At 38.9% G+C, this 20,851-nt stretch overlaps 1 protein-coding gene across 1 annotated transcript in view; it reads left to right on the plus strand.

Moving 5' to 3' along the window:
- The first annotated feature begins 6 nt into the window (after positions 1 to 6).
- The window catches only part of KIF27 (kinesin family member 27), a 25,440-nt gene continuing 4,595 nt past the window's right edge, over positions 7 to 20,851 (plus strand). The window contains 10 exon segments of the mRNA XM_008638427.2: positions 7 to 1,762; positions 3,765 to 3,965; positions 5,132 to 6,069; positions 12,647 to 12,790; positions 16,456 to 16,662; positions 17,192 to 17,367; positions 17,736 to 17,869; positions 18,411 to 18,566; positions 19,580 to 19,785; positions 20,683 to 20,851. The exon segment at positions 20,683 to 20,851 is cut by the window's right edge and continues 47 nt beyond it. Coding sequence (XP_008636649.1) covers positions 1,465 to 1,762; positions 3,765 to 3,965; positions 5,132 to 6,069; positions 12,647 to 12,790; positions 16,456 to 16,662; positions 17,192 to 17,367; positions 17,736 to 17,869; positions 18,411 to 18,566; positions 19,580 to 19,785; positions 20,683 to 20,851 — 2,629 coding nt within the window. The 5' untranslated portion in view covers positions 7 to 1,464.

The raw sequence follows: 20,851 nt of genomic DNA on the forward strand, positions 1-20,851 counted from the left end.
CGCGGGTACTGACACCCAAGTATCTCTCTAGCTTTGGCATATTGGGAATATTTCATATTCCCACGTTCTTTTATAAAATAGATTCTTAGGAAACAGGGATTCCCTCCCACACCTGAGACGTGGTTTATTAATTAATTTGTTTGTTTGTTTGTTTTTGTTTATTTATATAACTTTAAAAAGAGAGTAGGAAATGTTGGCACTTAAGAGCAGCACTTACTAGGGGGTAAAAAAATAATGCACCCAGGTAACTAAACTCAGTTATCAGCCAAAATGTGTTTCTATTCTGTAGTTAGTATGTTTATGTATCTGATTGCCATGTCTCTTATGATACAAGTCTTGACTCATTCTCATGCTTTGCTTCCTTGTTCTTATGCTCAGTCAATAAAATGGAGCTTTTCTTTTTTCAAACTTCAGATGGTTTCTCACCTGTGGTCCTCAAACTAAAAGGAATAAAATGAAATGCATAAGCTCTTCTCTTCGCTGCAAGACAATGCTGTTAGTTTTCAACAAACTTGAATTTTGGGGATTTAGTTGATTTACTGCCAGTTCAGTAATACAGCTTTCTTGAAAGCAATGTGTTTGAGAGCAGGAAGTTCAGCAAACTTTACCTTGCATGACAAAGATTCTCAGAATTAGCAACAACAGAAAAGATGCATGTGGGATGCCATGCAGGTTTTTGAATTCTAGTGAAAAACAGCTATAAAGAAAGGCAATTCCTTAATATTTACAAGTGTGCTACTGTGCAATGCTTATGCTGTAAGAATGAATATGCACCAAGCAGTATAAGGAACCATGTATTCTAAAATTATAATTACTAAAAGATAGCTCATATGTGCTTAAAGTTTCAGATCAAAATCAGAGGAATGCTTTACATGTAGTAACTAAATACATTTAAAATCACACTTCTTTGTGCTTGTTGAGTTAGAAGTGTTTGGTGCTTCATAAGTGGAAGAGGGTATTGAAACATGTATGCACATACAGCTTTTGGAGAAAAAGGTTTTGTTTGACTGATTTGTGTTGCCTATGCGATATGAATGCAGGATCAGGAAAATGAGAGGATCCATTGTAAGCCTTTGCTTTATCAACAGTGTTTATTAACAAGCTCCTACGATATTGTTGCTTTGTATGACTGTGTTATATTCAAATAGGAAATCGGGCAACTTTCAGACTTAAGTCTGCTAGCTTGGAAATTAATAAATGCAAAATTAATTTATTAATTGATTAAGCAGTTATTAATAGAGCTGCATTTATATCAGGTACTTTTCAAGATTGTAATAGTGCTTGTATGTTCCTTAGGAAATCTCAACTTTCCGCTTCAGGAGATGCATTCTTTTATATTATATAACATGGAAAACTTCTTTTCTTAGTTGCAGACAACTGTGAATGAGGTGAACAGAGCAGTGGTAAAAGATTTCTTCTTGACTGTGTGAATACTGAGTGGGAAGCAGAGGGGTGGAGTCTGGCATGGAGGAGATCCCAGTTAAGGTTGCAGTCCGAGTCAGACCTCTGCTTTCCAAAGAAATACTTCATAACCACCAAGTGTGTGTCAGATTAGTCCCAAATGCCAAACAGGTCATCATTGGAAAGGACCATGTCTTCACTTTTGATTTTGTATTTGGCAAAAACTCAACCCAAGAAGAAGTTTATGCTGTTTGCATTAAGCCTCTTCTAGTGTCTCTGACTGAAGGATACAATGCTACAGTGTTTGCATATGGACAGACTGGTTCTGGGAAGACTTACACCATTGGCGGTGACCACATTGGTAGGTTATATAATGGTTTTTGGTTTTGGGGTTTTTTTAATTGGTAAAGAGTGTACTTATGCAAGTTAAATATTTATTACATAGCAGATGATGCTGCAGAATTTTAAGGACCAAGGAAAAAACCTGTAGTAAAAAAATAAAGCTTCCAAAATTTGTGTGATAATTAAAGTTCTAAAAACTTCTCCATAAATTAGATTATACCAAAAATATCTAAGAAGAAAACCAATTTATTAACTGTTCTTTCACATTCCACATTTTAACACGCAACTTAAATTAGAACTTTTTTCTGAAATGCAGTGTCTTTGAAGATTTTTGCTATGTTTATCTTACCTTGAAAATGTCTGCATTGGACACTAGATTGCTTGCTCACTCTGTGTTGGTTTGTTTGTTTGGGGTTTTTTGAGAGAAATTTCTGTGTCATCAAAGAAATCTATGATTTAATTCTTTCAAGTGGATATAAATAGAGTATTATAAAGATCTTGGTAGAGTCTTCCTTTTATTTAGAATCACAGGATCACAGAATTGTTTATGTTGGAAAAGAATCCTAAGATCATAAAGTCCAACTGTTAACTCAGCATTTTCAGGTCCACAACAAAGCCTGTTAATTGGTTGACCACCAGTGAAGAAATTTTTCCTAATATCCAATCTAAGCCTCTCCAGGTGCAACCTAAGGTCATTTCCTCTTGTCCTGTAACTTTTTAGCTGGGAGAGGAGACCAACCCCCCCACCTGGCTGCACCCTCCTGTCAGGAAGTTGTAGAGAGCAGTAAGGTCTCTCCTGAGCCTCCTTTTCTCCAGGCTAAACACCCCCAGCTCCCTCAGCCTTCTCACAGGACGTGTGCTCCAGACCATACCTCATTTCTGTTGCCCTTCTCTGGACATGCCCCAGCCCCTCAATGTCCTTCTTACAGTGACAGGCCCAGAACTGAACACAGCATTTGAGGTGTGGCCTCACCAGTGCTGAGTACAGGGGAACAATCCCTGGCCTGGTCCTGCTGGCCACCCTATTGCTGATACAGGCCAGGATGCCACTGACCTTCTTGGCCACCTGGGCACACGCTGGCTCATGTTCAGCTGCTGTCAATCAGCACCCCCAGGTCCTTTCTAGCTGAGCAGCTTTCCAGCTACTCTGCCCCCACCCAGCCTGTAGTGCTTAAGGGGACTGTTGTGACTCTAGGGCAGGACCTCGCACTTAGCTTTGTTGACCCTCATACCACTGGCCTCTTCTCCTTATTGTTGTAGCTTCGCTTCTATTTCCTTCACTAGTAGTTGTTTAATGTTCCTGTAAGTAGCATTGCTAGCTAAATTGTTTGGTAGTGGATGTCATACTCTAAGGCTGATCATAGCTCTGCAATTACAACTTTTTAGTTTAATAAATATATTTACTAAATTAATAGTTAGATGTAAACAACCCTTTAGTTTTTTGGTAAAAAAGATTCCTGGTATCGTCTCATAGGCAAACAGCTTTCATAGTCTTGGATAAAGAGCACAGATTATTAATGGGAGCATTGTCCTGCCCTGAATATTTTTTTTAAAAGTAGAGTTTGGCACTAGTGTTCCATGTCTACTTTGAAAAAATAGGAAATTACTGTTGATGTTGGTCATAAATCTTGTCTCACCAAGTTACTGATGATTTTGCTTTATGTAAGTAGAATTTCTATTTTCTCAAATCCTTGAGATGTCATTGCTAACCATAATGAGTAGGGATAAAGAAGAAATCTGTATTCTGAGGAGTACAGTTTTAAAGCAGACTCCATATTTTTCATAACTTTCACGGCTATAACATTATGTAATTTAGAACTTAAATTTGAATCCTGGTACTGGATGCAAACAAAAATTCTAACACACACACACACACACAAAATTCGTTGTGAACAATGAGCTCTTCAAATTCCTTAGTATGTTGCGTACCAAATATCACAGACTTCTCTGAATTTTCAGTCTTTGTAATTTATGTGACAGAATGACTGCAAGTCTCTGTGACATTTGTGCTTGTATTTTAGCATCAGTTTCAGTGGATGAAAGGGGCATAATCCCACGGGCTATTCAGGAATTATTTCAGCATATTTCTGAACACCATAATATTAATTTCCATGTGAAGGTATCCTATATAGAGGTTTACAAGGAAGAACTTCGAGATTTGTTGGATTTGGAGACCTCTGTAAAAGAACTACATATCCGAGAAGATGAGAAAGGAAATACAGGTAAGATTTCGGCGCTAAACTTTGGTGGTTTGGGTTTCAGTTTGTGTCCAAATTAGTCTTGTTTTCTCTTGAAAGTGCTTACTCATTACCAATGAATAAAAGGAAAAAAAAGTTGAAGTTTCAGAATATAAACCCAGTTGAGCTGTTTGGAAGCAGTTTGGGGTTTAGATGCCTGTGCACAATATAGATGTTCTATTATATGGATGGAAATGGCAACAAATGGTAAATACACAATTATTGTTTCTGCAAATACTGTCTAGAAACAAAATAGTATGTGATTATTCTCTTGAATACATATTTTAAGATTAAACCATTGCTTCTCCCTTCGAAATTACAATTGTTAAGTCAATAATATTGTAAATATCTGCTCTCCTTTTACAATGAAATGAGTGGAAAAGACGACTTCGTTAAGAGGAGGGGGAGTAGATACTTTTGGAGGCTTCTAGATTAACACTTGCCCTATAGGTTTCCTGTTCACTTCATGAAAATGCTAGAAGAATCCACATCAAAGATATTTTATTCTGAAAGTATATAATCTGTTTTAGGTTTGGCTTTTTTTTTTCTTTATATTCTAGTTGTTGTGTTTACTCTAGTTTTATTATACTGTTGAGCTGTCATGGGTTTTTTGTCTGTAGCTGGAGAAGGCACTAGTTTAGCACAAGTCTTACAGACAATATCATTGTTTCAAAAGGATCCCACAATATATTTTAAATTATTTATTTTCTTTAATACAGTTAGAGTCAGATTCAGTAAATTGTGCTAGGATGTTTTCCATCTTTCGTTAAAAGAAAAAGATGATAAAAAATATGATTAGTTGAAGTAGTTGGTAGAAGTACACGTACACTTTATTAGTTTACTAACAGATACCTGCCTCAAAGGCCCAGCTATCTGCACTATTCAGAATAGAAATTCTGCTCTTAGTACAGACTTGGAATCATTTTTACTAAAGCTTCATGGTTTTTAGTCTTTTTTTTTAACTGGCAAAATATCCTTAGAGCTTTTCACGTATTGTATCTTCTATTTCTATAGCTATATGCTATGACCTCATAATAATTCAGGCTTGTATGTTTCTCTAATGCATGTTTATAGTTATTGCTGTAAACTTTTGCTGAAGAGTTTAGAATTAATTAAATTATTCTTACTTTCACTTGGTTTGGTGTTTGAAGTGATTGTCGGTGCTAAGGAATTCCAAGTAGAATGTGCAGATGAAGTGATAAGCCTGCTGGAAAGTGGCAATGCAGCTCGTCACAGAGGCACAACACAGATGAATGAGCACTCTAGTCGATCTCATGCCATTTTTACCATCAGTATTTGTCAGAAGCAGTCTACAGAGTATCAGAATAATACTGATGCTGCACAGGATTCTATCGCTTCAAAGTTTCATTTTGTGGATTTGGCAGGATCAGAGAGGGTAGCAAAGACTGGAAATACTGGTGAACGCTTCAAAGAATCAGTTCAGATCAATAGTGGTCTTTTGGCCTTGGGAAATGTCATCAGTGCCCTTGGAGACCCAAAAAGAAAAAGTGTACATATTCCATACAGGGATGCTAAAATCACTCGTATTCTGAAAGACTCCCTTGGAGGAAATGCCAAGACTGTTATGATAACATGTATAAGTCCATCCTCACTGGACTTTGATGAATCTTTAAATTCCCTCAAATATGCCAACAGAGCAAAAAACATTAGAAATAAACCAGTAGTTAATTACAACCCAGAAAAAGACCGCATTGATGAAATGGAACTTGAAATCAGATTGCTTCGGGAAGCTTTGCAGAACCAGCAGGTCAGTAATCAGCATTTATATGACTTAAATGAAGAAAAGGCCCGTATTGGTTCACTTGAGGAGCAGCTCACCCGCCTTCAGGTTCAATATTTCAGTTACAGAAATTGTGTAGATGAAGCTTTCCCCTTTCTGGTTGATTTGAACAATGATGTTAGCTTAAGAAGAAGTCAGCGGGACAGGTTGCAGAGCTGGATCACTATGGTACAGAACGTAAGGAAGGAAGCTCTCACCATCCAGGAAACGGATGCAGGGACTGAGACCAGCCCAGACCCACATCACATCACAATTCTTCAGCTGAAGAGGGAACTGAAGAAATGTCAGGTATTTAATTATAAGCTATTTATTTAAATGACTAAGTGAAAAAGCAATCTGCCAAAATCTAAACTCCATTTTGAAAGATGAATAAAACTGTCACCTGTACTTAATTTGACAAGTAATTTACAATTTTGTATAATTTTGTTTGGCTAATCTCTGGGACATGGGTTTATTTTAATGGATGTTTGAATACACAATCAGTGACAACAGAGATAAGTGAAGTAATGTCATATTTCCTCTAGTCAGTTTCAAGATGACTCTTGAGGCTGAGCTGTTTTATCTGTTAGGTTTTTGGTTTTAGCTATGCTAGTGTGCTAGGTCTGGCTGGGATGGAGTTAGTTTCTGTATAGGATCTCTGAGGGTGCTGTGTTTTAGATTTGTGACCAATACAATGATAATAACATAGTAATGCTTTTGCTCTTGCTGAACCATGTTTTGTACAGTGAAAGGCCTTCTCTTTTCCTGCCTCTGCCTTGCAGTAAATATATTGGAGGGTGCATGAATAGTGGGAGACACAAACACTCAACAAAGCAGATGACCTGAACTAATCAAAGATTTCATACCATATAACTTGATGCTCATCAATGAAAAGGGACCGGAGGAGGTTTAGGGAGATTAGTTGTATTTTGCCCAGAACGGGTTGAGCATTAGTCAGCCTTGGGAGGTGGTGGGCGATAGCCTTTCCTTCATCTGTTTTGTTTTGTTTTCTTTCTCTCTTCCACTTTATCATCGCTTACTAATCAGTTTCTATCTTGACCCACAAATTTTCTTGCTTTCACTTTCCCTTTGCTCTTCCTCTGTTCTCCTAGGAGGTGGGGGTAGGGGGAAGTGAAAGGACAGCTCTGTGTGCTTAGCAACCTACTGGGGTAACCCACCACAGTCTATTTGGAACCCAACCTGCGGCTCAAGGCCTTCAAGATAATAACAGATTTGATTAGTGTGTGCTAGACTAAACTTGTAGCTATTAATGCCTGTTTAGTTAAGTTGATGAATGACTGTTGCAGGTCATGAAGCTGCATATTTGCTTTGGCTACTGATTTGTGTGTGTCCTTGAATATTCAGCTGTCTAATTCCTTTCTAGCTGTACAATAACCTCCAAGAACCATTAATGACCATTTTCAGATAGTCATTAAAATGCATTTTTGCTGTTTTTTTTGCTGTTTATCACTTTATTTTCCTTTGCTTGGGAGAGCTATGACTAAACCACTGGCTATCAGCCTAATCTGGTACTCGGGTCTTACATTGTGGATGTCCCCATACTCCAAGAATCACCTCATGGATAAAACCAGCAACTGTACTTTTCCCCTCTTCTTTTCTGAGACATTTTGTGCAGAGAGGGGAAAAAGTGGCACCTATCCTGTCCTCTCCTCCAGGACAGTTTTTTTGTAGCCTTGATGTAGTGGCTTCAGAGTTCCTCCAGTATCCTTATGTAATCAGACTGTTCATACTGATGTGTTGTGATCCTGACTTTGATTATTGTTTATAAGGTTAAACAGCTCTTTGGGGGTTGCCACACAGGAACATGCTCTTAGGTGATTGATTCCTGGGGTGTCAGTATGTATGGGAGGAGTTGGGCAGGAGCACAGGGCCGTTGCTGCCTCTGACAGCTTGTGATTTCATGCCTGAACAGGCATCAAACAAATACATCACTTGAAGGAGCGAAGGTGAAACACAGCGATCCACAGATAGCTGTGTTGGATCTGCCCCATGCCTATCAAGTCGGTGTCCACTGCCCTTAGAAATACAAGACGTTCTGGTCTAAAGCCCACAAACAAGCTTGTGGTGGTGTGAGACTAAGAAGATCTCTTGGTCTGAGGCCACACAGACACTAAACCAGAGACTGAACCTTCAACTGTAATAGTTGATCTTGTAGTAAAGAAGAAACAGTGGAAGCAGAGATCAAGTTAATAAGAGAAGAAGCAGCTCCTGCTCAGAAGAGGAGAGAGGAAGAACAGGCAGCCTGTTCTGGACCAGGATAGGAAAGGAAAGAGACAGAAATCATAAGAGGTGGAAGCTACCCGGTCCCTATCCATGACCTAGCTGCAAGATAATGTATAAAGATTTTGCCTGACAAGATGACCTAATTGCTACCTGGTTGCTCCAGAGCTGGAATAGTGGGGCTAACAGTCTGGAACTAGAAGGTAGGGAAACACATCAGCTGGGATTCTTTGCTAGGGTTTGTGGGATTGACAGAGGGATTGGAAGAGGGTCAGCCACTTCCAAACTCCAGAGGTAACTCCTATTGAGCATGAAGACAAAGTACTCTCTTAAGGAAGATATTGTCTGTCACCTAGTAAGGCATGTGGACTGTCACAGAGGAACATATTTAATGTTTGAGGGAATTAGAGGTGGTGGAGGTGGTCTGCAGTGACATGGGCAATAATCAGGCCTCGAGACAATAATCAGGCCTTGAAAGACGCAAACAATATACAGTGCACATGAGCTGAGTGGCAGAAGTCTGTACAGAACATATGGTCATCGTATGACAGCAACCCTGTAAGGCTGAATTAGGCTGACTCTGTGGCACCAACTTTGTACAGACCAGTTTGCCAGCCCTAGCGATTTACTCAAAAGCTCTATTCCCTCTCCTTGTTATGGGCCTGCATCTCAGCTGTGGAAAGACTGTTACACAAGGTCTAGCAACTCAAAATATAATGTGAATAATCTCTTTACCTCCTTGCTTGGCCAAGCCAGCATATTGGCTACTATGAATAGGAATTTCCTCTGCTTAAGGGAGAGGGAACCATGGGCCCATGCCACCCTGCAGTTCTATCTGCATGACTGTGAAAAGGATATGAGAAGTTGGGCGGTGCACCTATTTTGGTCCTGGAACTCTGTACATGAATAGGGGAAAAAGCAGTGGTTAAAAAGGGTCTTTGAGGAAGATTACTGTTCCAGTTGCTGTCAACCAATTCCTGAGATGCAGTAGACCCTTCCTCTTTCTGATACTGGTTCAATGGACTTATGTCCCTGTGGATTTGAACCCCATGCTTGTACCAGGTGTTACATCTCCTCTAATCACAGAGGAGCAAAGAGAACTCTCTGTGAATAAAATGGAAAGAGCTCTGAGGTTCTATTATTCCCCAAAACGAGATTAAAACCAACTGAGGTTATATGTCGATACCAAAAAATTGATATATTTTATTTAACAGTAAAAGAGGCAAAGAGAAAGAAAAGAAAAATAAAAAGAAGAAAATAAAAGAAAAAGAATAAAAAAGAAAAGAAGAGAAAAGAAGAGAAAAGAAGAGAAGAGAAAAGAAAAAAGGAAAGGAAAGGAAAAAAAAAAAGAAAAGAGGAGGGGGGGAGGGGTGTGGGGACAGGAAAAGTGACAGAGACAGATTAAGTAGAAACATGCCATCCCTCCATGGATCTTAACAATGTCTCATTGATCCACTCCATCTGGTCTTCTTGGTGGTGAGGGTCCCTCACCAAAAGCATAGAATCCAATGGATTAATATACATTTGGACCAGGTGGGAATGCCTGAGGGTGGGCCAGGTTTGACACTGTCCCTTGCAAGACTTTGTGTCAGTTGCATCATTTTGCATCATGTGCAGTCCTCTGGTGTAGGGTCTGAAGAATCCTTCAGGGGGACCTTTGATGGACCTTGACACCCCCTCAGCTGCTGCTCACGTGAATGTCCCATAGATGTGGCTTTCCTGGGGTGGGGGCCCCACAGCTCAGCTAGTCTGTGTAGCAGAAGATGAGAAAGAGGTGCCTTTGACCAGAGGTTTTCATATTCACCTGAAACCTTCCTCGTCCCCACTTTGGTGGGGGGAGATTCTGTGCAAACCTGGCAACAGGTAAGCCTGGGGCTACAGCCTCCACCCGGAAGCTGCTGGGCTTGGCTCTTCTGTGAATGCTCTCCCAGACTTATCCATTACTTCCCAGGCCTGAGATGCTTTGAAAAATAGTGTCACTTTTCTTATATCGAATAGCCTTAGTCAGTTTAACTCACAGTTCAGGGCTTCAGTCAGGAGCCCAAAGTTTGGGCTTTGGTGGTGCAGCTTCGTTGTACAGTTTTGTCAAAACGTGCAAAAATCTTTATGACAATGTTTAACCCGTGAGTGGTAACATTTCAGTCTCTGACACCATGGAAGGACCGTGCTGTTGTAGAATCATACAACAATTCTTCTAGCATAGCATGGGCTCCTGTCCTGAGTGATCACTGTAACCAGACAGAACACACGTCATGGACTAAATAAACACGGTGGACGTTTTATGGGTATTTTACAGGAGTGGCCTATAGACTAAAGGAATGATATCTGTGCATAAGTCAAAGGATGAGAAGGGAAGGAAGGATGGTTAATAAGGTTGCATTGTATAGTGTGGGGCTTGAACATGACATAAATGGTGTGGAATTTGGAGTGGAGATTGTACTAAGTTTGACTGGGATAAAGTTCATTTTCTTCATAAATGCTTGCAGGTTGCCATGTTTTACATTTCTGACCAGTACAGTGCTGATAAAACACCACTATTTTAGGTCTTGCTGGAGAGTGTGTGCACAGCATCAAGGGACGAACTCTCTTTCTCTGTCGGTGACAGCAGTGAATAGATAGGGGGGTATACCCAGAGACAGGGGGAGCACAACCAGGCAGATGACCCAAATCAACCAAAGAGATATTTCACACCATATAACATGCTCAGAGATTGAAAGGGGAAGGAGGGGGATTTAGTTATATTAGCTGTCTTTTTGCTCAAGAGCTAATGAGCATCAGTCTACACTTTGGAGGCAGTGAGTGACTGGTTTTGCATTAATTAACTACCTTTGCATTACTTGTGTTGTTTTCTCTGTTCTTCCACTTCACCTTCACTTACTGGACAATTTCTGTCTTGACCCACAAGTTTTCTTTCTTTTACTCTTCCTTGGGGATGGGGGCTTAGAAGTGAGGGAATGGCTATGTGCTTAGTTGTGTACACAGGGAAACCCTCAACAGTTGTCCTGTGAACTTAGAAATTGTTTTGAATCCTGCAGATATATTACTCTGTCAGAAGCATTACAGATATAATTACAATACAGATAATTTTCAAATATATCAGTGAACTTACAGATAGCCCAGGGACTAAGTTTTGCAACTTTTGTCTAATATTATCTAATACTATGTATGTAATATGGCTAGTCTGTCTAATATTACAAAGTTACAGGTGTGTCTCATGTCTTATCTCTTAGTAATTTCCTAAACTGTATTTCTTCAGCTATGGTCTCACAAAACCTCCTGTATTTCCTTTCCCATTGCCATGCTTTTAGCTAACTGAGTTTCTAAATTATTTGCAGGTTTCTTTGTCTAATCACTTTGCTAACATTTGCTTTTGTGTTAAATATGAACTTTTGCTTTTTGGTGACATCATACTTCTTTATGGTTTTCCAAATGAGGTGATAATTTCAAAACAACATCTGGGAGTCTTAGCATGCAGATATCCCACAAGGATCATGTCGTATCGGTAGCTCTGACTAGCTGTTTCTCTCACAGCAGTTAATAGTCCTAGACAGTGACCTATGGGGAGAAGAGCTCTCAACCCTCTGAGAGCATGGTAATGTCTCCTAACAGAACTGACACATGATCAAATAAATAATTCTTTTTGGAAACATCCCCATATACATTTAGGAAGTACATATATTGGATGTGCTTAGTTAAAATGTTGGCTGTGAACATCAAAAATTATTGTGCAATGAACAGAACCTCAAATGAAAATTAATTTTATGACTTAAACCAACTGTACACTAGTTGGAAACTTAGTGAAGTTCTGATGCCAGATGAACACCTCAGAAGAACTAATTTGAGTTTGTCATGTACTGGAAGAAGGCAGTGCTCCAACAAATTAGAATTTTGTAACTTCAACCCATTTTTAATTTGCAACCAAACTGATAAACCTATAGGCTGTTATCAGGCAAGTGCATAAACAAATTTTTTCTTTGTTCTCAATCAATCTAAATCACAGCTTTCTTTCTTCCTTCTTGATTTTCTTCTGTGGCTTGTTTTAAATGTCAGTTTGCCAGGTTCAAAATAGTGTAAGAGCTGAGCTTAAACTTACACTTCCCCAGGTGAGTATGCCATCCACAGCCAGGAAGAGATGGTTAGAGAAAGGCTAAAATAAACGAGACAGTACAGACTCTAGAGCAGGGTTTGTATATGGACAGATTTAATAACTAGTAGTGTTGCAGTGGGGTCTCCTGCAACATCCATAGACAGAGAGGCCCGTGGAAAGAAATAGGGACCGATTCTTGATAGAAGTTTCCGGAGATCTTTATGCTCCAGCCACATGGCTGGGGGACTGCTGAAGAACTGAGCAGTCAGGGGACAACCAATTTAATATATACTTCAGTAAATTAGGTTTGGATATGAGTACATTATTTCCTTTGGAAGAACGAAACTTGTCAGAACAAAATCAATAGATGAAACAGAAGTAAAGAATTAGCTGCTAGAAGCTGCAGATAACAATTTAGACAATTTGATATACATACCTCAAGATTTTGCAGTTCTGGGCATGTCTTTTAACAACAAATGAGGTTTTATTTTGATTCATATTCCAATTGTAGGAAGAATAATATCCCTTTTGCCCAGCTGAACTTTTTTTATTATCTAGCAGGTACTAGTTACGGATGAAGAACTATTTAGCCAGAAGAATCATGAAGTGCAGATACTGCAGAATCAGATAAAGACATTACTACAAGAAAAGGAAGAACAACAGGAATTTTTAAATGAGGCTCAAGAGACACAAAGATTACAGGTATTTTTCCTCTGGTACACATTTATCTGTATTGAAGCATCCTTCTACCATGTGAATGCATTAAACGGGTGCCTCAGAATTCTTTTACTTGACTACCAGTCAATATTAGGGAAATTTTATTTGAATTAGAGCTGTATCACTGAATGAGTTGGGTTTATCTAGTGGATGCATCACAGTAATGTGATTCCTGGAGACTGTATATGAGCCTAGCTGTGCCACAAGCCTCCTGTATAACTTGAAGTGAACCATTCATGCTCTCCATGCTTCCTTAAGCGTAACACACAACCCTCTCCACAGATTTGTATCATTGTTAAGGAATTTCAGAACAATGAATGGATTAGGATTTGAAAGACTTTGAAAGATTCTTTAGAAACTAAAAAAGAGTATAAAAATCCTATAGAACGCTTTAATTGAAAAGTTGTATAGAAACTTATTTTGTTATAGCTTTATTAAGAATTAGAGTATTGTCCCCTTTCGACTTTATATGACAGAATTCCATCTTAACTTTCTGATCATTTACCATTAGAGAAAACTGAGTGACACAGTTGAAAGTGAGTTAGTGACAAAGAGGCTGCTTGCCTCTTTCCTTCTGTAGATCTTGAGCTTGCTAATGAAATTATGATGGCTAGTATGTGCATAACATTTCAAGGTCAAGAAGACTGCAAATAGTTAGCATTCTCCTGACATGTGAATGACAGATAAATTATTATATGAATTTTTAAAAGAGAAAAGAATAAACATGGATAGCTAGTGCTCTTCTCCTTATTATACTTTTTCTCCTTTTTCTTCTTCTTTGCTGATGGCTTGGGGAGAATCAGTGCATGAAAGGTAAGTAAACTAGTCATGCTCTTTTTCTTTCCTCTGTCACTTTCTTTCTTTTCTGTCACTTCTGGCTAGATTTTTTTTTAGCCTGTACACTGCAGTGTCCACTTATACTGTGATAATACTTATATAAATGCTGGAGGATACAAAGTAACTGTCACTGTAGATAGAAGGTTATTTCAGTATCAGAGACAGGAGCAAAGCTTGAGAGCTTTCAGGCACCCTTTTGGCATTTAGTTCACTAAACTGCCACTTCTATTTAATAACATGTAGATAGAATAATGAAAAGCAAGTGCTTCTGCCAAATATTTTACATTGTACTCACAGGCATATGTAATTTAATGATACATGGTAGAATAAGGACTCTAAGAGTAGCAGGTATGAGGTAGGAGGTAAAAATGTTTATACGCATATGTATTTATGCAATGGGTGTTTCACTGTGGAGTTGTATGTACAATTGTCCCAGGGACAAATAGCTTCAAGGTGAATCATTTGGCTGTTACTTCTTCCAAAATGATAACAAATATGATATTCATACACATATTCTATTTTCTATGACATAGGAATAATATGTATTGTATTCCAACACAATCTCAACTTGCAAGGCAATGTATATTTTTGTTTGGAAGGAACTTTCAATATAAGACAACAACATAAAGAATGAATAAAAACATGTTACTTGAAGTAGAAGAATGCAGAATGTATCATGAGCTATTCTTCAACTTCACTGTTGTTGCTAGGCCAGATTTTAACCATACTTCAAAAAGTATCAAAAACAATAGAGTGAGATGAAAATCCTTATTATCTTGGCCTTATGGATGAATCAGTGTACCGGTTTGGCCAAATTTAGAAATATACTCTGAGAAGGCACAACCACCCTTCCCCCACCAGGTTTGGGAAAAAAATAAATTTTCCTCAAAGGAAAGTGAATGAGATAAAAACTATTTATTTAACAAACACACGAGAAAGGAAAATGATGCTAAATAATAAAATCTCTCGCTATGGAGAAAAACCTGGGAAAGTGTTAGAGTCCTCCCTTTGGTGTCCTTGGAGCTGGGGCTTGGTCCAGGGCCAGGCCCTCTGTGCCCGGTGGAAAGTCCTCCTGGTGTGCTCTGATGTTGAAGCAATCACACAGTCCAGTAGAAAAGGGAGAAAATCTGAAATTCCAGGGAAGGAAAAATTCAACTCTCAGTCTCTCTCCGGAGAAAAAGCAGCTGAACCACTGGCCAAAAATCTGTCCTGGGAGCAGCAAGCCGGGTGCTTCCTCCCTCCCCTTCTGCAGCGGGGAAAACCCATTGCTATCTGTGACCTTGAACAAGCTGCAAACTGCTTTGAAAAAGTTTTGCTCAGTTTTTTTCCTTCCCCCTCTCAGGCTCAGTTTAGAGGCATAGAAAGGCACAGGAATTAATTTCTGGGCATAGGCAGCGATATGGGATACACATCAAAAAGTCACCCCAAGACAATCAGTTTAGGTAACATAAGTACTTTTGAACAAAGTATGGAGAATGCTGTAGGAGAAGCTGGTAAGGTCTCCAAACTAGCATTATCAACAAAGCTGAGGCTGGGTACAAGAAAAAACAGCACGTGATCTTGGGATCATGTACATGTTTATGTTTACTAATGCAAGTAATCTTTAAAGTAGAACTGTTCAAAGAGGAAGAGGAAGCCCATATACATGTTTCATTAACAAGACTCAGACCATAAGTTTAACTTGAAAATGTTTGTTGAATTCCCATTTTATTTCTCCATAAACATACATATAAAGCAAGCATGAGCTCCTAATTATGTCATTCACTTGTCACTAGATGCCTAGATAGGCTAATGTAACTAAACTGGGTTTGCTGGTTTGAAAGTAAACCAGTGGGAAAAATAATCCTCACACAACTACCTTGAGAGAAATTTCAGGTCAGAGTTACAATTTAATAGAAAGGTTACAATAAATGCAATGAAACACATTAAAACTGGCTTAGACCCATAAAGTCAGACTAAACCTGGCACCCTGTTGGCCAAGGTGGTGGTTGTGGTCCTATCAAGTGGTGATTGCAGTCCTGTTGAAGTGATGGTTGCAGTCAAAAGCGGTGATCCTGTGGAAGTTCTGGTCCTCCTCTGGATCCATCCAGGGGTGGTGGTGTCCCAAGTTATATATGGTCAGGTTCAGGGGGAATACTCAGCACCTCCCCTAGGGCAGGCAGTTTCACAATGGGAATGATGTAATCCTGTGAGTCATAGGATAATTTTGGGAATCCTTGGTCACAAGTCGTTATGCTGCCCATTATGGTGGTGCTGTGGAGCCATTATGGCCTACTGGCAGGGATGGCCCCCTCAGGATGTGTGGGACTGTGCTGGTGCTTCCCCAGAGTTATCACTGCAGTGTCATTTGTAAAGAAAAAGAAACACCACTGCTCACAGGGTTTGCCTCTTCTCCCTTATGTTATTTAACACCCAGCTTGCAGCCTGAGATGTAAGACATGCACTGGGCACCTACTGCAAATGACCCACCATTAACAGTTTGTCAGAAATGGCATGGAGGGTAGTAGAATACTCAGTTTGGTTACACTGAACATTGGCACTCCTTCTGAAACCCAGGACAGGTCTTTCTGTAACCCAGGGGCAGGTCTTTCTGAACAAAAATGTGTCTAAACTTTACTGGATTGGGGACTGGGGGGCTGAGACTGGTGACATGTCATAGAATTTTCAGTTTGTTGCAGAATTTGCCTGTGCCCTGCAGAATAATTTAGGGTCAGTGGGTGATTTACAAGATTCGTGACCTTTGTGAGGAATTAGAAGTGGTGAATATCATATGGAGCTCAGTTCTGCTTTTGCTTTGTTTTTTTTCCCATGAGACTGAGAAAATGGTGGAACAGCAAATGCTCATTGACCAGCTAAAATTGAAATTAGAGAAGTTTACAGATGTGAAAGCTTTAGATTCTCAAAGTGCTTATGAAGATGGGCCAGCTGTCGTGGCATTTGCTAGGAGGCCCTACAGTGTCCCACTCACAAAAAACCTGCTACGCCCCCTTCACTTGCCTTCAGGGACAAAGATCCAAAAGGTAATGTTTACCCAAATTTTCCCCCTTCTACTTTGTAATGATTACTGGCCAATGATTAGACATGACATGATAACATCTGGTGGCTTTCTCAGATGCTGCTGCTTAATTTCCTACTGAAGACTCTGAAAAATTAGTTTTGTAACAGTTGTTATGCCACAATTATCCAAAATATTTAGGCTCAAAATTCCCACCTACAAGTGCTGTGGCTCTCGTGTTTTCACCCCCCCAAATGATTTCCTGGGGGTTTTGAAGGTTCAAGTATGAAACATTATAAAAAATGAATGATTATTCTTACCAGTATGTTGAGTACATAACAATGTACTAACAATGCCCTCTTTCACGTTTGGAACCAGTCCTCTAAGCTCTTGCAAAACCTTTTGTTACAAAGGTATTCAGAGTTACTATAGAAAACCTCTGTAGTTTTGCTTACAAGCTCAAGTGTTGAAATGTTTTTTAGAATATAAGTAAAGAATTGCTAAATTGTTGCAACTGTTTTTACCCATGACTACTTTCATGTGCTTTTTGACAGGGGTATACCAGCCCCCCTGTCTTGTCCCTGGCCCAGATAATGGCAGAATTCCATGTTCGCAGACAGATGATACTGAGCAAGATAGAAGATCAAGATAAAGTCCTTCACTGCCACCTCTCTGATCAGAGTGATGAAGAGGAAGACAATACAGGCAACGAAGACAAAACCTCATATAAGTAATTTTTTGTTGTTTAACTTTTGTTACAGAAAAATGTATAGCAAAGGTAGTATTACTGCCTAATCCTTCCATGATATGAGACCATCTATAATGATACTTACAGTAAACCTGTGGGACCAACTGGGCATATTGCAAAATAAATTTAATAAATGTAGGTTTTGCAAAGATTTCTTGGGGGTAAGAATCTACCTTGAAGATTGGGGGTTGGGGGACAGTGTGTGTGGGAGTGGTGTGGATGAGAAAGAAGGTATAAATGCTTTTGTAAGTTTGAGATTCTTCTCTGTTAAGATCATCTACTTTGCATGATGCTAAAAAAAAAAAATCCCTATGTATTTGCAGAGTAGCATGTTTATCGTTCTTCCACAGGTATTCCATAAACCAAACGTGGACCCAAAGTCACACTTCTCTGTGCTTCCTTCCTGATGTAACTGACATGAAATGCCAAGTAGTCAAGTCTGGTTTATTCAATGAATCTGCGCTACAAACTGACACAACTACAGGTATAATGGAAGTCATAAGAGCAAATCTTACTACAGTATCAGAATATACAATAATGTCTTTAGCACATGTAATTAGTTTTCCCAGCAAAATGTGTGTATTTATTACAAGTATTTTTTTGGTTATAATTCAATATAGTTTTTCCAAGTTCTGTTTTTCTTTTCCTTTCTAAAACTAATGTTAGTAACCTCTAAGTAATACTTACTAGCCAGAAAGCAGTTAACTTATCAAAAAGCTAGTTAGATATAAATCTTTGGTACTGCTTCAATGAAAGAAAATGGATGCTATTATCTTACCAGAAATACTGAAGTGATTTCTGGAATATTTTTCTGCAGACTTAGGGTCTTGGAATGCAAGTGCATACCATCCTTTCTTTTCCTGTTTAGACACATGGCAGGGAAAAATACTCTGCTCTATTCTTTCCTTTTGATTCTTTTACTTCATATGGAAGAACTCCACACAGTCAATATTGCAGAGCACCACCTCTTGAATACAGCATGTATTCCAGAATTTATAACTCTATTTTGCTTTGTTTTTTTCAAGGTGAAGAGATTGACAGCCTCCAGAAAATCCATGCTTTTAACATGGAGAAGTTAAAGAATTCGGAGTTGAGACTTGCTGAGGCTGAGCAAAAAATAAGAGAACTTGCACTTAATATCAAAAGGAAAGAGGAACTTATTAAGGAATTAGTAAGAACAGGTAACTGGCTGCTGTAGGGATACTGGACACTGTAGGGAGTGAAGATGTTCAGAAACAAAAGAAATGAACACCTGAAGTCCTGTATGTCTTAGTCTTTACATAACTATCTTAGATAAGAATACTTTTAACAACCTAAAAATTCATAAATTTTGCTAATTACTTGCTGTGATTGCACTGAAGGCTGTAAATATTGATTACAGCCTACTCTACTATGATATGAAGATTATTTGTTAAATATTTTTTGAGCTTTATTGATTATTGCTTTTATCCAACAGTAGTGTCATTTTTAATGTATGGTCAGTGCTACTGATCTCTTTGTAGACATGTATTTGTGACATAATCTCTAGGATAGGAGAGAAGATACATCACTGTATCTTCTATTTCTGTCACAGTAGAAAAATGGGAGTCAGAAGTGGATGAAGGAAAAGTCAATGTCCCTGCTAGCCTACATCCCTTACACATCTGCTCCTGACACAGAAACTAGCCTTGCGATGACAGTGAAGATCTCTTTCTTCAGCCTGTTCAATCAAACTCTTCTCCTTTGCTTACCTTCTCTCCAGGTTGTCTCAGAAAGATTCTGTGCCACCCCAGATTGCCTGAACAGGACAAGTCACAGAGTAGAAACACAACCCAAGAGTATTTACCAATTATTAAGCTGAAAGTTGAGTAATAAATAAATGGCATATTCTTCTGTAAAACAAAACCAAACAAAATTATGAAGTACAGGAGAGCCACTTTGCCAAAATCTACAGTAGGCAGAAGAATTTAACTCTGGCACTCAGATGGCACTTTATTTGGTGGCATGAGGTGACTCATGAAAAGTTCAGATTTAGGACTCTATCTCTATTTCAGCATTAGAAGTGAACTGGAGTTTCCTTTAGTGTTGGAAAATGTATCAGAAATTACTGATTTAGCTAAAGCAAATTAAGTAACATTTCAACTCCAAAAGTGAGTATTACATTTCAACTGATTATCATGTTGGTTTTAAACTATTTGTATATGCTGTCTTTAAGGCAAGGATGCTCAGTCTGTAAGCAGGCAGTATTCTTTGAAGATAACTAAACTGGAGCAAGAAATTGAGCAGGCCAAAAGAGAACTGGCTGAAACGCAAAAACAGCTTCAGGAGCTGGACAGTAAAGAGCTGAGAGACATTCCTGAGAAAGTCATGTTACAAAAAGAGTGCCAGAAGAAGATGGAGGCAGCTAAGTTGAAAGTGCAGGTACTTCTGATCTGACCATAGAGATTTGCAAATCTCGGTCTCACTGTCATATCTGAACCTTAACACTCTGCTTGTAAAATTCTTAGCAGTTTCACACACTGGAAGCTGGTTGGATTGAAGTAGATAGTGAGAAACTTAATACTATTTTTATACTCAGAATGCTAGTTAACATGTACTTGGTTAGATACATAAAATATCTTCTTGGTATGTGAGAAGCTAAGAAAGTGGTGGGAGATATGAGATGTCTGTACATCATTGTATATAGTCCAACAGAAGAACCTATCCAAGGGAGGGTATTACAAATTTACTACTTGCCATAAATAAAATTGATGTTTTATGAAAATAGTATATAAATTCCACATCTAAGCAAATCCCTGTGATGCTTTGCAAGATCAGGCCCAACACAGGCATATTTGTTTGACACTGACTTTCTATTCTTAAGTTCTGCTACATCTAAGTTAATATCCTGTGTAGGGCCAGCTTAGGTGCTCTGTGCCTCTCGATCCTAGAATGGCAGGTCAGAAAAGTTACATACAGCAAGAGATAGTTGGCTTATCAACTTGAACTCAGGACCAGCACTCTGACACCAGCATTCTGGCACCAGCATTCTGACAGCATTGTGTCGCTGCAAATTTTCTAGAACTGTGGTTTCTCCTAGATTTTAGTACTTTCACTGTATTGCCAAGCATGAACTGTACCTTTTCACATTGTTTAATTCTGCCTGTGCCAACTTTACCAGATAGCTCAGAAACTACAGCAATAGCAGGTGATTGTTTTGGGCAGAAGTTAGTAAATCTTGCTAACCCTAAGAATTCAGTGAAATAAAGAATGAAGCTGAGTCATATTTTAGTTACAAGTTTTCCTGCTCTTAAGCTGAAATTTTACATGAACATTCAGACCTTACAGAAGAAGCAGCAGGACACCAAGAGTTTGGCTTCATTATCTAACCAAAGTGAGAGAGAAGCAAGAGAACTTGAGCAGAAAGTGGCTCAGATGAAGCATCAGCAATCCCAGATACAGAAGAGACTGTGTGAGGAGAGTGAAAAGAAGAAGCAACTGGAAGCAG

This window comes from Corvus brachyrhynchos, unplaced genomic scaffold, assembly GCF_000691975.1.
Source record: "Corvus brachyrhynchos isolate BGI_N302 unplaced genomic scaffold, ASM69197v1 scaffold37, whole genome shotgun sequence".
NCBI lineage: Eukaryota > Metazoa > Chordata > Aves > Passeriformes > Corvidae > Corvus > Corvus brachyrhynchos.